The 18073-nt window shown below is 32.9% G+C and overlaps 1 protein-coding gene across 1 annotated transcript; it reads left to right on the forward strand.

Moving 5' to 3' along the window:
• Positions 1–14215: 14215 nt before the first annotated feature.
• Positions 14216–18011, forward strand: LOC103485527 (mannose-1-phosphate guanylyltransferase 1). The gene is made up of 5 exons (XM_008443176.3): positions 14216–14549; positions 16135–16268; positions 16577–16639; positions 16722–16961; positions 17079–18011. The coding sequence occupies exons 2-5, from the start codon at positions 16158–16160 to the stop codon at positions 17748–17750; spliced, it is 1086 nt and encodes a 361-aa protein (XP_008441398.1). The 5' UTR covers positions 14216–14549; positions 16135–16157; the 3' UTR covers positions 17751–18011.
• The last annotated feature ends 62 nt before the right edge of the window (positions 18012–18073 follow it).

Genomic DNA, 18073 nt, shown 5'->3' on the forward strand with positions numbered 1-18073 from the left:
TCGCCAATGCAAAGTCTCCCTCTACTATCCCCTTCTCGCAAACTCTCTCTCATGTTATATTGTCGAATTTCCCTCTCCCTCACGAACGCTCTAGTCAAGGTGAATCGATTTTTGACCTCAAGTTTTCACAACTTCATAGGGAAGGTGAACCGCTCTAGTCAAGGTACCTCGAGTTTTCAGTCTCTCTCTCGTAGACTCTTCAGCCGCCATTTGAAGGAGCCCACCAAACCATCTGATGCTTCTCCTCCCTTGCCATCCGTTTCGCACCGCCATCATTCCTCTGATTGGTTCATTTGTATAAAACTTACCAAACACCAAGTATGACCTTTCTTCATTTGAACTTACATATGACTGCCTTTATAACAACTTAGAACATGAATCCTTTTGCCACCCCCAAAACCATTATTGATCCCAAACTAGTATAAAGACAATGGCGTCAACAACCATGTCAGAGTAAAATTCTCAAATCTATCAAATCCAATTGAATATTCAGGTATGGAAAAAGTTACAATAGGAGATGGAAGTCATTTGCATATTTCATGTATTGTTAACTCTTATTTGACTGATAGAAAAAAGGACTTGGCTCTTAAAAACATTATGTGTGCTCATTACTAAAAATTTAGTAAGCGTCTCAAATCTTGCATAAGATAATCACATATATCTTGAGTTTCATGGTTGTTTTTGTTTTATTAAGGACATGGCTACAAGGGAAATATTGTTGAGAGAAACTGTAGGATGGGCTCTATCACCTTGAAAGTATTAGTGTAAAGACAAAAGTGAAGGAATGGAATTCCTATAGCAAAGCGTATGAACGTCATGCAAATGGAATTCAATTTGAAAAATCACAAAATTCAAAGAAAACAAAAGTTAAAATTTAACATGCTTTTAAAAGCAGGAAAGGAAAAAAGAAATCTAACCTTTCTAGAAACCTCCCAAGAACACCACGAATACCACGAAGTCTTCCTTGTTATTCTCAAGGTGAAAAATACACAGAGAGTTGTGAGCTTTTGTGATATTGATTTGGTGAAGGAAATTTTGTTAGAGATTTTGTAGAGAAGAGAGATCGTGAAGAAACAGAGTAGAGAAGTCCTTTTTGTAAGAGATTTTGTATCTTAACCATTTTTAAGAGAGATGGAGGGGGAAGTTATCAAATAATTCCCTCCCTCACCCTCCACGTAGAATATAAATATATATAAATTAAAATAAAATAAAATTACTATAAATTTAACCATATTATATCTCATATCTCATACAATATAAACTTTATATTATATCATATATAATATAACCAATAGTTTAGTTCTCTCATATGATTTATAGTTTTAATATGAATCGAATCTATATTAATTTTGACCTATAGTTTAACCTATAGTTTATTTATTAATCTTATTTATCTTTTTATTATTATTATCATATTCAAATATTAATTTATCTCCTAAAAAATGTATATTATAATGTATCAAATACATTATATTAATTGTATCATATACAATTAATTCCCTTTAATCAATTTGAACAATTTGAAAAATTCAAATTAAACCAAAATAAATTTGATTTTTATTTATCCTTATTAAGCTAATAAGGGGACCTTAAGGAACTATAGATTGAACCTCCAATAACCCTAAACCCTAAATTAATCTCTATTAATTAACTATCAATCTTCCACTAAAGACTAACCGTTGTACTCTTCTTATTGGAGATATATTTTTATGTCCATTAGATATAACTAATCAACAGTGAAATGCCCTTTCACAAATTGCTCGTAAGTACAGCTAGGCCAAAAATTACCATTTTGCCCATGTAGTTACATCTAACTCTTTAAGTATCATTAATTCCTCTAATGAACAATAAGTTATAATTTCACTATAACTGAACTTCTCTTGGGCCAAGAGAGAGTATGGTGCCACATTGTTCAAGCCCTAGAATCAACCCTTAAGATAACAATTTCTCTACTTACTCCATCTATAGAGGAGTGAATTCCGTGTATTTGTGTTCCCAGCCCTCCAATCAGAAGAATTCCCAAATTGGTAGGCATATTGAGTCGACGACATAAGCCACTCTCACCCATGTAAATCAAAGAATTTCCTTCATAGGTAAGAGTTCACAACTCACTTAGGATTCAAGTCAAATCACCTATGGTCATCCTACTGAAATGTGGTCTCAACTAGCAACAATGTTAATAAGAGAGACTAGTCATTTCATGATTCGATCTTATACAAACTTTTTGTATAGAATACCCCCGCTCTAATGTCTCCACATGAATGATTAGGATCAAATCATTTATATCACTTTAAAGAAGTTGTAACAACTGCAAAGCAGGTCGTATTCGTAGTGTATCACCAAGATAAGGTGTCCAACCTTATCCATCTACTACAGATCATTTAGGCTATCACTTAAACATGATCCACTTATATGTCTCCATATGCATGTTTAAGTTACAGAAAATAACCTTAGATGTTAGTTTATTGGTTTTATAGGTTAATACAACTAAATAGATGTTAGTTTATTGGTTTTGTGGGTTAATGCAACTAAATATCAAATAAAATAAAATACTTTATTTTATAAGATAAACAAAATGATGGTATAATACAATTACAAACTACAAGACCACGAGATTTAACCCTAACGAGAAGTAGGACCAGATTATAGCAGCAATACTAAGCAACTACTCATGCACAAAAATAAAGGTACGTCAATCTTTGTCTTTATATGAGGAACCAATCTTGTTAATATTAATGTTGTTGTATCTAAAGTTATTTAGCATAGGAGATTATGACACCTTCCTCCAAAATTTTGAACTTCATAGTAAAAGGATGTAATTTGTCAATTAATAATACTGGTGAAATTGAATTCTATGATCCTTACGAATTTGGGAAATCTCATAATCTTCCTTTTCTATCTCTCAATCTCGCATTGAGGAATTATTTTACATTATATATTCTGATTTATGGGGTCCAACCCTTTTGTGCTCTACTGATGGTTTCAAATATTACATACTTTTTATGGATGATCACAGCAGATATACCTAGATCTATCCCCTCAAACAGAAAGGTGCAGCAGTTGAGGCTTTTCAACACTTTGTCACATTTGTCAAAAATCAATTCAATAAATCTACTAAAGTTTTTCAATCTGACAGAGAATACAAAAAAAATACAACTGTTATATTTAAATTTGGGAATTAGCTGTCAGTTTTCTTGCTCCCACACCTTAGCTCAGAATGGTAGAGTTGAAAGGAAACATAGACATGTTGTTGAAACTGGGCTTACTCTTATTGCACAAGCCAACTTAACTTTGAATTATTGGTGGGATGATTTTTTAACTGTTGTGATTTTAATAAATGGAATGCCTACACCTACACTGAAATATTTGTCTCCAATTGAGTTGTTATTTCATCACAAGTTGAACTTCTTTGAGTTAAAGATTTTTGGATGTGCTTACTTCTCGTGCCTAAGACCATATCAGACCAATAAGTTTAGTTATTACTTCAAAAAATGTATCTATCTCAGTTCAAGCCCAATTCACGAAGGCTTCAAATGTTTATCTAAAAGTGGAAAAGTACACATCTCTCGGCATGTCAGATTCAATGAAAATGAATTTCCTTTTTTATAATTGTTTCCTTTGGCCCAGCCCCCACATCCATTATCTTCGATTCAATCCACTTATGCATCACCTTCGTTCTCCCCTTCACTTGCGATAATAAATCCTTGACCCTTCTCATTGACTTCGACCTAACCTAACACCTCTCATAGCCCAAAACACTCATAGAGCCAGCCCATTATCTCCTCAAGACCATCAAACCCATAAAATAACAACCATCCATTAATGGCCTACTTCACCGACAATGCTTCATCTCTTAACCCTATGTTGCCATATAAATCTGCACTACCTTTATCCAAAAACCAGTCCATCAACTCTCCTCTCTGCCTAATCTCTTCTCCCTTACCTTTTCTGTCCCCTACTTCAACGGTCACAAATGTTTCTATCTCGACCACAACTCCACTTATTTTCACCCACCCCATGGTCACTTGAGCCAAATCTAGAATCTTCAAATCCAAAGCATGGTTTCCTCCTCCCTAACCGATTGGGCACTTATTGAGCCAACGAGGATAAAAGAAGCACTAGCTACCTCAATGAAAAAAGGCAGTGGCTGATGAATACCATGTACTAATTGCTGCAAATACATGGAGTTTGGTCCCCCCCCCCCTTCCTCATCTCAGAACGTTGTGGGAAGTAAATGAGTTTTTGAGATCACATGTAATACCAATGAGTTAATTCAAAGGTATAAAGCTCGATTGGTTACCAAAGGGTTCCACCAATATCCTGCCATTTTCTTTTAAACGTTCAATCCAATAGTCAAAGCCTCTATTATTCGGGCTGTTCTAAGCCTAGCTGTAACCCAAGGATGGAATCTCCACCAACTTGATTTCAACAATGCATTTCTAAATGGACATTTGAAGGAAAATTTATATATGGCACATTTATCTGGGTATGTCAATTCCTCTTATCCTGACTATGTTTGCAAACTCAATAAGGTCATATATGGGCTAAAACATGCTTTCCACGCTTGTGGAACACTACCCTGTTGCAAGTATTACTCAAATGGGGCTTCACTAATTCACGCTCAAACTCATCCTTGTTTATATTTCTACGTCAAAGTTTTATCATCCTCATGCTCGTCTATGTTGATGATGTAATTATCGCCGGTAATGGTACTTCCTTGGTTCAAAGTTTGTTTAACTCTTTAGATAAACAATTTGTATTGAAAGGTCTAGAGAATCTGAATTATTTTATGAGTTTCCAAGTACATCACTTGCATTATGGTTTTATTCTTAATCAAGAAAAGTATGTCGATAATCTGCTTCATTGACTTTAACTTAATGATTTGAAACTAGCCCCTTCACCTAGTATTGTTAGAAAGACTCTATCTGCCTTTGAAGGTACCCCCCTTGATGACCCTTTTATCTATCGTAGCACAATCGAGGCCTTATAGTATCTCACAAATACCTGATCGAATATTGCTTATATTGTAAGTCACCTAAGTCAGTTTCTTCAAGGATCAACCGACATCCATTGGTAGGCTATTAAACGGGTCCTCTGTTATTTAAGTGGCACGAAATCCTTTGGGATATTATTTCAACGTAATCCTAATCTCTCCATCTCTGTCTTTTCGGATGCTAATTAACATCGAATATTGATGATCAAAAGTCTGTTACAGCCTACTGTGTATTCATTGAAAGTAATTTGGTTTCATAGTCCCTAAGAAACAAGCAATAGTTGCCCACTTCAGAATAGAGGTTGAGTATCGTGTTCTTTCCCTAACTGCTTCTGAAGTCGTTTGGCTCAAGCAGTTGCTTTTTGAATTAGGTGTCTCTTCTTTTTTCAAACCTGTAATTGGTGTGACATTTCGAGTGTTGGAGCCCTGGCTACTAATCCAATCTTTCATGCTCGATATTTATTTTATTTGGGTTCAAGTTCTTAAAGGCATTTTGGATGTTTGTTATGTTCCTTTTGCAGATTAGTTGGCTGATTGTCTAACTAAATCCCCCGTGCACTCACAATTTTAATTTTTATGTTCCAAAATCGTGTGGTTTGTCTACCCACTCATTTGAGAGGGGATGTTAGAGATGACTCCCAACATGACAAAACAAACCAATTAGGAACACTTGCCAAGCTAGAGTGTTATCAAGGTATCAAGAAATTACAATGAGTTTTATGAGAAATACATTCTGTTAATAGTTTGTTTTTACCCAGCCTATTGGTTGCTCCCATCTGTACATTGCAAACAAAATGGGTGCAATATTTAATTTCATTCTTTATTTTTTATTCTATTAAATAAGGATTTTCATGTATAAAGCAAGACTATTGGCTATCATTAATTATAGAGAAAACCAAGGGAAAAGCTTATCACAAAATTTCCTTTTTCGTGAAACCTCAACTCAATAACATTAGTGTAGGACAATTCAATAATCTAATTGAGTCGTGTTTGGGTGTCTTGTTTATAAATAAATATAATTTTAGCTATTTAAGGATGGTGAAAACAGGGTTTCAAATCTTTAATATTTTAGGGATAAATCTTTCCCATATTTTCTCATCTCATTTATGAAGCTGATCATGACCCATTTTATACATACTAAATCTCACGATTTTGGGTTAATAAAGAATAACAATATAATAAATAAAGATAGATGATGAGATTTAATTGGTGTATAAAATATTCTTCAAAACCAATTTTTTAATCGTAAGGAAGCATTAGGAGGATTGTTGAGTCACTGCCAATATGGCACAAGTTGCTTACCTATCTGCTTTAACATTGTTATATTCTTCTCTAATATCCCCCTTCAAACGAGAGGGGAAGCTAACGATTTCGAATTTGGAGAGTAAATTTTGAAATTGAGAATATGTGAGAGACTTAGTTAAACAATTAACTAACTGATCAGCGAGGAATATAACGAATAACTAGAGCACCTCAAAGAACATGATCCTGAATAAAGTACACATCAATTTCTATGTGTTTTGTCCGAGCATGAAAGATAGGATTGGTAGCAAGAGCTCTGACAATTAGATTGTTGCACCAGATTACCGATTTAAGAGGTAAAGTAACATCTAATTCGGAAAGTAGTTGTTTCAACCAAATAACTTCAGAAACATTGAGTGCTAAGGCACCATATTCAGACTCAATACTAGAACGAGCAACAGCGGCCTGTTTCTTAGAAGACCATGATACCAAATTACCACTGAGAGAACACACAGTACGCTGCCACTAGTTTTCGATCATCAATATTGGGTGCTCAGTCAGGATCAGAATAAGCAGAGATGGACAGATCAGGACTCAGTTGAAACAAAAGAGCAAAAGATTTTGTGCCACTTAAGTATCAGAGGACTTGTTTTATGGCTTGCCAGTGAACATCAATAGGTCTTTAAAGAAATTGACTTAAATGATTCACAATATAAGCGATATCCGACTTTGTGTGCGTTAAATATTGTAGTGCTTCAAGTGTACTATAACGAAACGAATCAGCAAGAGGATTACCTCTAAAAGTAGACAAATGCTTGCTAACAGCATTCGGTGAAAGAGTAGGTTTCAAATTCTGAAGCTGTAGTTTATGAATAAATCATCAACGTATTTCTCTTGATTAAGAACAAAACCAGAGTTAAAATAATGGATTTGGAACCCAAGGAAATAAGTCAAAGTCCCAAAATCTTTTAAGGAAATTTGTTGATTAAGATATTTAATCAAATCACTAATTAAGTCAAAGTCATTTCCAATAACGAGTCAGATCTTGAATTCATAAAACCCCAGCTGAATAATTTATTAGATAGATTCTCATACCAAGTGTGGGGAGATTGGTTAATACCATAGATGGCTTTATCAAGCTTGTAGACATTTGGGAAAAGAGGAATTAATGTATTTGGACGTCTGTTGCATATACATAATTTTTATAAGACTTCAATTAAGAAAGGTGTTGTTGAAATCAAGTTGATGAAGTTTCCATCCATTTGTTACGGAAAGGTTGAGAACAACCTAAATCGTTGAGGCCTTGACTACCGAACTGAATGTCTCAAAAAAAATCAACTTTTGGTGTTGATGAAATCCTTCAGAAACTAAGGGAGCCTTGTACCGTTGAATTGAGCCGTTGGGACTTCGCCTCAGTCGGTATACCCATTTGTTTTCGACAACATTTCGAGAAGGAGATGAAGGTATTAGGTGCTAAGTTTAAGCTTTGAGTAAGATAGCTTACTCGTCATCCACTACCCGTTTTCATTCAGGAGTAGCTAAAGCGTCTTTGATTTTGATGGATTTAGTGAGAGCCCAGTCAATGGTGAAGGAAGAGAACAAGATTTTAGGTTTACAGAAGCACTATAACTTTGTCCTTGATCTTCAACTAAAGGACTTGAAAATTATTTGTTAAATCTATTGTAACAAACGAGAGCAGAGTGACCATACTTACTACACACTCGACGTGTTGGTTTGTTGACTCGTTCTCCACCACGTCCTCTTCCATTATTCGAATTTCCTTGCTATCCATTGAAGTTGTTTCTGTTGTTGGCATAAAAATGTTGACCATTACGGGATCTATGTTCATTTAAACTAGTCCTATGTGCTACGTTGATAGTAGCATTTTGGACTATATTGTTAGTATTTCTTTGAGTATTCTAATGCTTCAACTGTTTCTCGAATATGAGGAGCTCAGATTGCATATCTAACCACGAAACGTCAAGTTTGCCTTCAATCACAACAATAATAGGATTGTATACCTCATCTAATCCCAACATTACCTGTGACATAAGAGCACACCGAGAGACAAAACTACTTGCTTGACCAAGAATATCAGCATTTAAGTCATAAATAATCCTCTATTTTAGAGTTACCTTTTCTTTTATTGTCTAGAAGGCTTGTTGAAGAAAGTCTTCCTTAGCTCTTGACCGTACTCCAAATAGATATCGATCTTTTGTTGCTTCCCAAAGATCCTTAGCATTAGTGAAATACATTAGTTGAATGACCACATCGGGTGTCATGGAGTTATAGAGCCAACCGAGCAGTAGCAAATCAGTTGTAACCCATTGTTCAAACTGAGGATTCACGGCCATAAGGCCCATAACAGCAAATGAACTCGACGAAGCTCCCTGAGTTATTTCGTTGGCATCTTTAGTAGCAGATCGGCTTGGTTGAGCATTCGATGAAATGAACTTAGGTGGGCAAGGGGTTTTGCTGGAGAGAGAACCATCGAGTTTACACCTTTTGAAGATGGGGAGGATCAAAGTTTTCCATAGTAAATAGTTACTTAGATCAAGCTTAATGGTTGTTAATTGGTTTAGAATCTGATTCAATGGAGGGTTGGTAAAGCTGGTTGTATGGGAGGCTATGATAGGCGTAGGGACGACATTGGTCATCTGCTCTGATACCAAAATAGGCTTTCAAATCTTTGATATATTTTTTAGGGATAAATCTTTCCCAGATTTTCACATCTTATTTATGAAGACCATGACCCATTTTATACCTATTAAATCCCACAATTTTAATAACAAATATAATAAATAAAGACAAATGGTAAGATTTGATTGGTATACAAAATATTCTTGAAAACCAATTTTTTAACCATACGGAAGCATCAAGAGGATTGTTGAGTGTCACTGCCAATGTAGCACAAGTTGCTAGACCTTTATCATTGTTATAGTCTTCTCTAACAGGTGAGATATAACAATAGTGAAATGTTTAGATTGTTGATGAGTTTGTAAATTAATTAGTTGGTCATAACTTACACTCTTAATAAATAACCTTCAAATATGAAAAATCGTCTGCATTTCACTATAAAATTTAAATCATTCGCATTGCAGTTAATTGGACAAATATTGTATTAAAAAAAGAAAAGAAAAAAGAGCTGGAATCGACCTAAATATATAAAATCAAGATAAGTTTTATAAAAGAAAAACACAACCATATATATTTTGATAATAAATTTAATTCTCTCTCACATTACCTTAAGTAACTATAGCCTAATTGATTTAATAAAAAAGTCCAAATAATTCAAACGCTTGAACCTTTATATGAAGGTGCAACCTCTTTCTTTTTATACCTTGAATTAGATATACATAGCCAAAAAGAATTACATGATTATATATATATATATATAGAGAAAATTCCAGCCAAACACAGCTATATATATAGCAATAAGTGTAGGGCATGTTCTATAAAATTGCTTGATGAAAACAAAAATAAATAGATAATTTAATTAAAAGTACTATAAAGTAAGTTCAAAATCCATATGGGGATCAATTGGTTCATTATTTGAAGAAACATACATGTTCTCAACATCTTTACCAAATTATAAAGGAATATGTGAAGCAAACAACTTGGAAATTAATTTTGGTCCATCTCTCCCTTTGGCTTCTAATCTACTCCCCCCCTTCTTCCTTTCACAAATTCATACGCTAATTCATTATTTTATACAATAAAAATTTCATAATTGTTTTTAAATATAGCAAAAAATTACTTTTTATCAACCAAAATACTATTCATGTAATAGTTTATTGCTTATAGACTATGACATTTTGCTATAATTATAAATATTTTCCAACCATTCAAATTAATATATATATATATATATAGATGTTGTTGTTAAATACTAAGTATTCACTATTTTTGCTAAAAAGAACATTAACTCAATTGTGATACATGTATATTAATAACTACGGAATATTATAGAAAATTATTTTCCTCCACCAGTGTCAAATTCGATTGAAATTACCTTAAAGAAATGTTAATTTGCAAATTTGATGTCGTAGTTTGAAAAAAAAAAGTTAATTTTAATCGGTATATTTTGAAAAAACCTAATGAATAATGGTGGTTGGTAGCAAAAGCATGCCTTGAAGAATCACCATGAGAGCAAGCTCTAGAGCTATATGAAGACAAATGTTAGTAAATAACTTAATTAAACAAATCTTTATACAAAAGATTAGGCATATAAGTGCCCCTTTTATAATCCTTTTTGTTTTTTAAGAATGAAATGAGAATTTGTTTGTAACTATTCCTATTTATTGTTTCTTTAAAAGAGAAAATAAAAACGAAAACGTGTTGGATAAATATATCCAACTTAATAAATATAATAAATAAAAATAAAAGAAATATCATGACAAAATAAAGGGGTCTTTTATAAAATGTAAAAAAGAAGCAAAGTATTTACACAATTCCGAAAATGGAAAAAGGCTAGAGGCCCACGGTGTAAAATACAAAAATGACCTGTCAACAATTGCTAGATTTGGCTACACGATCGTTTACATTTAGGGTTCCAAATCTTTAAAAAAAAAATTCAAAATTTGGTGTACGACGTTCAGATTTGACTACGCGATCATTTAGATTTGAGATTCCAAATCTAAATTTTTTTTTTTTTCAAAATTTGCCATATGGTCGTTTAGATTGTCTCTAAATAGCTTTTTTCAAAATTTGGTATAAACGAATTTTTTCAATATTTTTTATACACGATTTTTTAATTTTAGTTACTCTAATTTAGATGTCTAACGAATTTTTTCAAGATTCTTTAAAAAAGAAAAGAAGAAAGAAAAATAAATAGATTTGGTTACCCAAATCTAAAGAAAAAGAAAGATGGAAGAAATATAGGAAGAAGTAAAAAATCAGAAAAACGATGGAAAGACAAATCTGGAATATTTAAAAAATGACTAAATTTATAGTTTTTATTGTAGGCACCGTAAATATTTGAGTAGTTTGTTATATTTAAGAAAGTTTCTCTAAAATAAATATAATTTTAAACAAAAAAAAAAAAGTTACATTAAAAATAAAATAAAAACAGAAACACCAGATACTTATTATTTTTAGTTTCTCAAATTTGCCTCATTTTTTAAAATAATATTTAGAAACAAAAAATAGAAATAGTTATCAAACATGTCTATTTCTTGAAAATTTAAAAATAGAAAACGAAAACGTTATTAAACAGTCCTTAGATAGCCAATCAATCATATAAGTTAATGCATGGTGGGACTCCAACAACCTAATAATATAAAATAACTAAAGTGGGCGTCTAAAAAGTAAAAAACTATATATTTAGAAAACTTTTATCAAAATATAGAACTACATCTCATTATAAATTATATAGTTAATTTAAGTATAAAATTTTCTAACCAATCAAATTAGTTCAATGGAAAATAAACCGCTTAATTAAAAAATTAAAATATTTGAACTTTTGACTTTTATTTTTTATTGATTCAAATTTCAAAAAGTTTCCTATTTTTAAAAGATTCCCTTTAAGTATATTTATTAGACACAATAAAAATAAAAATGGAAGAAGATAATAACTATGAAGTTAAACTTAAATTTTAATACACAATTAATATCTTAATCAAAATTTAAATAATTAAAAACTAGCCTTTGAAATTTGGGGAGTAGATAGTTATTAAAAAGTTTAGAATTTCAAATAGTAAAATGAATGAAAATATTTCCAAAATTTCTAAATACAAAATTGGAAAAGTTTAATAATTATTAATTTAAAACAATATTATTGTAGTTTAATCTTTAATTTAAGTTTAAGAAAGATTGTTATATGAGCAGAGGAGAGGTCCAAATTAGACGAATTGTTTGGGGTTGAAACCATAAGGAATGACTCCGTCAATTTCCGCCATATGATAAATATATATATGAAAGAGACAGATAAAGAAAAGAAAGACTAAAGTTGGTAATGGGCGACGTTCCGTCAACAATGGAATTTTCAAAACAGTCAACAAATTTGGGTGTTAGGTTTCTGCTAATATTCCATATTCAATTGTAATAATATATAATTGTGGATCACACGCTACAAAATCTATAACACACATCAAATGTCATTATTTGTTTGCTTAGGAAAACCATATGGAATTGAGATGAGAAAACCAAAGAAAAGGAAAGGACACACAAACTTTAACCCATAAAATGATAGGAATGTAAACTATCTCTCTCACTTCCTCAACTCTTTCTGTGACACAATTGGATTGACCACACTTCTCTCATCGGTCAGTTTATACTTTTTATTTGCAAATTTGGAAGTAGCTCCAAATGTACATATCTAAACAATATCAAATATAATCAAATGAGTCTCACTTTTTAGATTAACTTTGATTTACTATACTCTTATATTAAAAAAGCAGTCTTACATGCTAAAATTAATATTAAAGTACGAGGAGATTTAATTTCTTGCCTCACGCTTTAATTCAATATCTTTTAAAAAAAAATTTATTTATAAACCAATTTTAGTTAATATATATTTACTTTGAGAGGAGAGAAAACATTAATATTGTTAATGACAAATTTAGAAGTGATGTTACTAATATTACTACTATAAACCAATTTAATGTGGTATTGTCCCTAAAAGAAGTTGACATTAAGGAAAAAGGTACAAAAGGGGAAGAATTAATAATGATGATGCGCATTTGGGGCCTAAATCTACTGCCAAACCTAACCTAATTCCTTTTTCACTTCATCACACACAATTCATCCTTTATTTTCTATTTTTTGCTTCTTATTTTATCAAAGCATCATCTCCAAAGTCAAACTATTAATTCATATATAATGAAAGTTGAATAAATTTGCATCTTACAATATACAAAGACTTGGTAATTCACAGCACAGTTCCCAAATGTGGAATTAGCTTTTTCAAAAACTGGACAAATGTTGGATTGCTTGTCCATTGAGTAATTCAATCTCTTTCGCCTTTAAGCAAAAGTTGAACAGAACATGGCCTTCATTAATACGCTCGATAAATATTTCTTCTTTTTCTCTTTTATTTTAGTTAATTTCTTTATAATTTTAGTTTCAAAATTCTGAAAGTTATCTTTCTATCTATTTACTTCAGTTCTTAAACTTTAACAACTGTTTATATTTTTAAAATTTTTTTATTTTCTATTTAATAAGTGCATATGCTTGAGTGAGAATAATTTTTAAATTATTAAAATCAATGACAATCAATACTTAATGATTAAATGATTTAAAAGTATTTACATCTTTCTTTTTTTTTTTTTTTTTTTTTACTGATTTAGAAAATGACACAAGTGATTTCAGCCCTTTCAAATTCACCTAACTTCCAACATGCATTAAATCCTTAAATTTTAAATTGTGTCTAATTTATATTTAATGAATATATAAAACTTCTATTAAGTTGATTACATCTCAAATTTAAACACATGATGAAAGGTCATAGAGTTTAAAGCCATATTAGTTTTAAAAAATTTAAAATTTATTAAACAAAAAATAATAAATCAATTAAAAAATTAACATAAAATATAGAAGTCCAAGATAACAATTTATTACTTACTTTTTAGGAATGAGAGATACTTTTGATAAACTTAAAAAATAAAATTGAGAACATGTATGTAAACTCAAATTAAAAAAAGTTTAGGGACTAATTTGATTTTAATAAAAGTTTGAAGGGGTAACAAAGACATGGATCTCACATTTTAAAAATGAAACTTGTAATGTTTTTATTATTTTAGATTATTAAAGAGGAAAATGATAGTATAGAAAGAAAGCATATTCCCTTTGATAATCCAAAGTATAATAATTTAAAATCCGCAACCGACACTCTCATTTTTATCCATCTAGTTTTAACGCATGACTGTGATTCTAGGAGCGTGACAGCCAATCACATGTGGCCACGTAACTCAGTTTGGTTTGAAGGCCTGCAAAATTTTGATGAGCTGGCCGTACTTGAAACCACCCTTCTCGTTTCTCAAACCAAGGGACGGGGGAGGGGAGGCCCTTAGCGGACGTGACCCACTTCCTTCAACCACTAAAAAGTAGAAACGTGATCCAGCCAATCAAAAATAAAATTTTTAATTAATTAATTGAAATCCGGAAGGGCCATGGCTTTGTCTTCCTTCAATTCGCATATTTATGGAGGCCGATAAGGCTCCATTCTTCCCTCCGCAGGCCTCCTCTGATCAGAACCCGACGGAAACCCAAACCTTAAGGTCTAACCGCGGGAATAACTCTGAACCAGAGCTCTCGCGGTCTAAATTCCACTGCTTTTCCGTTTCACCTCGGGTTCTGATCCCCCTGACATCTTTAGGTAATTACTTTTCTTCTTCCATTCTTCACTTCTTCCTTCTTCTTCTTCTTCTTCTTCTTCTTCTTCTTCTTCTTCTTCTTTTCCCTAGATCCCTGCTTTTCCTTCCTTCTTCTATCACTTCGGATAGTGTTTTTTTTTAAGGTTGAATGTGACAATGTGGTTGCGGTTTGATTGGAATTTCAGAATCGTAGCTAACTTATTCTTTGTTTGACTGTTCTGATTTTATTGCTTTGTGCTCGAATCTTGTTGATTCGATCTTCTTCATCGACGTATTTTTGTTTCCAATGAGTGCTTTCATTATTAAGATGTCAGATCTGATAAGGTTTCGGCTACTTTTATATTATATGTTTGCCTTTCTGATTGTTTGTGTTACAATGGTTTCGCTTCCATTCGTGTCTTGTTGCTTATAGGTTGGAATTTATATGAGATGAACAATGAATCAGTTGGATAAGGTTATGATCATTTTCATGCATTCAGATCTGTACTTCATTCTAAATGCTTTAAGATGGTTGCTTCCGGGATTAACTTGTATCTTTTACGATTGGTGTTGAATTCATCCTTGCAAGCCACCTGAGGAAATGATGACTAGAGTAATTGGATGTGAAACGTTTTTGCTCTAGTTTCGAATAATAGATGTGTCAATGATGTTTAAAGGATTTTGTTGGATTATCTTATGAAATTACACTGGCAGCATACCAAAATGAATTGATAGGCATTTTCTCATCTATCGATCTGAATTTTGACGTTTATTGCATTTCAATCCTTTTGGTGGAGAAGGAAATTTTCTAAGATTGTCTCAATTGCAGAAGTAATTTTTCTGTTATTGGTCTTAAACAAAATCGTGAAGTTCAATGTAATGTGTTTGCTGAGATTGATGTATGTGTTATTTTAAAAAATGAAGAACACCCTCAATTGTTCCAAAAGAAAATCAGGTGGTGGGTAGTAGAAAGCTTTCAAAAAACAACTAGCCAAACCCGTTTGACCAAACTTTTGTTCTGAAAACATTATATATTGAAAATAGCTTTAAAAAAACTATTGCTTTTTGTGAAATAATTTTGGTTTCGTATTCATGAGTAAGGTTGGACAAGGTGGCACATTTGGAATTGGACTATTTAAATCTTCAACAATGTAGAAAAACCAACCATCCTTACGTGGAGACAGTAATTATTATGTTATATTATTCTTTTTAGTTCTCATTGACAGCCAAATATTTTGTAGATATTTTGGTAATCACATGGATCAATGTTTAATCACTCGGCTGCCTTTGGTATTTTGTGGTTCTTTCCAACTTTTGTTGGTCAGAATAGATCTTCCTAAGTGCTTAGGAGTCTCTTATCTGTCTCTCTCTATAGCTCCGTCTGTTGATGTACTGAATGCTATGTGTCATACTATGATATATCTACATGTAGAAGCACTTACATTGGTTCGAAGATTTATATACGTTTGCCGTTGCTTAGATATATGCACATGCATGCTTACAAGGGATAATAGATTATTTATCTTTTTATTTCGTTCTTAACATTGGATATTCTTGTCTTCTTTAACGAGTCAAAGCAATTTTCATTTTCATTTTCATTGTCTACAGAAAGCAGAAATTAGCACATCACAATGAAGGCACTTATTCTTGTTGGAGGATTTGGAACTCGTTTGAGGCCACTGACCCTCAGTGTTCCCAAGCCACTTGTTGACTTTGCGAATAAACCCATGATCTTGCACCAGGTTTATTTATTTTTTCTTTTTATTCTCCCCTTCCCCCCTTGACCCCTTTGTTCAATAAGTTTCTAGTTACCCTGCTAATGTGATATCTAAAATTTTACAGTTAATTTCAAAGAAATATTGATATCAAATTAGTGATTTTCTAATTCTAATTGTATTATAAACTAGAGATGGACAGTGCAAATTCATTTTCTGGCAAACTCCAAATGAATATAAATTAGAAAATGTCCCAAAGTTAACTGCTTATAAGGATATTATTTTGTTTAATCGCACTGTTGTTCTGAAAAGCCATTTTCACCCTCACTGTTCAGATAGAAGCTCTCAAGGCTATTGGAGTGGAAGAAGTGGTTCTGGCAATCAATTATCAGCCAGAAGTATGGAAATAGAACTCTGTTTCATTCGCCTACTTTACTTGAGGTTTGCAGTGATTAACGCAATAAATCTATATTTCTGTAGGTAATGTTGAATTTCTTGAAAGAATTTGAGAAAAAGCTTGGGATCAAGATCACATGCTCTCAGGAGACAGAACCCCTTGGAACAGCTGGCCCTCTGGCCCTTGCAAGGGACAAACTGATAGATGATTCAGGCGAGCCATTCTTTGTCCTCAATAGCGACGTTATCAGTGAGTACCCACTTAAACAAATGATTGAATTCCACAAGAGCCATGGGGGAGAGGCTTCAATCATGGTCACCAAGGTAAAACACTTTAGTTGGGATAAAGTTTTCTTCTTAGGCCCCCTTGGTCAAGGTTCTTCTCATTATCTGACAGTTCCTTCAAGTCAGTAGTTGATTGATTATATTTTCTTCTTCAAGGTGGATGAGCCTTCCAAATACGGTGTGGTGGTCATGGACGAATCTACAGGGAAAGTTGAGAAATTTGTCGAGAAACCAAAACTATTTGTGGGCAACAAAATCAATGCGGGAATTTACCTATTAAACCCCTCTGTTCTAGATAGAATCGAACTGAGACCAACATCCATTGAGAAAGAGGTGTTCCCTAGCATTGCAGCAGAGCAGAAGCTTTATGCAATGGTACTGCCAGGGTTTTGGATGGATATCGGACAGCCAAAAGATTATATCACAGGACTAAGATTATATCTAAACTCCTTGAGAAAGAACTCTTCATCCATGTTAGCCGTTGGATCTCACATTGTAGGGAATGTTCTGGTGGATGAGACAGCGAAGATTGGTGAAGGATGTCTGATTGGTCCTGACGTTGCCATCGGTCCTGGTTGTGTTGTTGAGTCAGGAGTCCGGCTATCTCGATGCACCGTAATGCGTGGAGTGCGCATCAAGAAGCATGCTTGCATATCGAGCAGTATCATAGGCTGGCACTCCACCGTCGGACAATGGGCACGTGTAGAGAACATGACAATACTAGGTGAAGACGTTCATGTGGGTGATGAAATTTACAGTAATGGTGGAGTTGTCCTGCCGCACAAAGAAATAAAATCTAGCATTTTGAAGCCTGAAATAGTAATGTAAAGGTGTGTATTTTGCTTGTTAGTTGAATCCCTTTTTGAGAGCAGCAGTGTCTTACTTAACGTTGTCGTTATTGAATTTTACTAGTTCTTTTCTTTTTTTTTTCCCTCTTCGTGGGCGCAGCATAATGTCGGTGTCTGCTAGTTCAAGTTCTATGTTGAAGGGTCAATCTCCTTTATCTAAGGACATTTCTTGTCATGGTGTCATACATTTACATTGTAATATTTTTGTGTATATAGGAAAATAATTATCCATTAATTTTCAGTTTCTTTTCCCAAAGAAAAGCTGTTTTCTTTGCTTCAGCTTTTTGAGTTCATCGTTAGTCA

The sequence above is a fragment of the Cucumis melo genome, chromosome 3 (assembly GCF_025177605.1).
Source record: "Cucumis melo cultivar AY chromosome 3, USDA_Cmelo_AY_1.0, whole genome shotgun sequence".
Classification (NCBI taxonomy): Eukaryota; Viridiplantae; Streptophyta; class Magnoliopsida; order Cucurbitales; family Cucurbitaceae; genus Cucumis; species Cucumis melo.

Bases quoted from the DNA above. Each gene is read 5' to 3' on its own strand.
- LOC103485527 (XM_008443176.3), top strand. From the start codon at position 16,158: ATGAAGGCACTTATTCTTGTTGGAGGATTTGGAACTCGTTTGAGGCCA. The intron at 16,269-16,576 runs GTTTATTTATTT...CTCACTGTTCAG, and splicing joins AACCCATGATCTTGCACCAG to ATAGAAGCTCTCAAGGCTAT. The intron at 16,962-17,078 runs GTAAAACACTTT...TTCTTCTTCAAG, and splicing joins CTTCAATCATGGTCACCAAG to GTGGATGAGCCTTCCAAATA.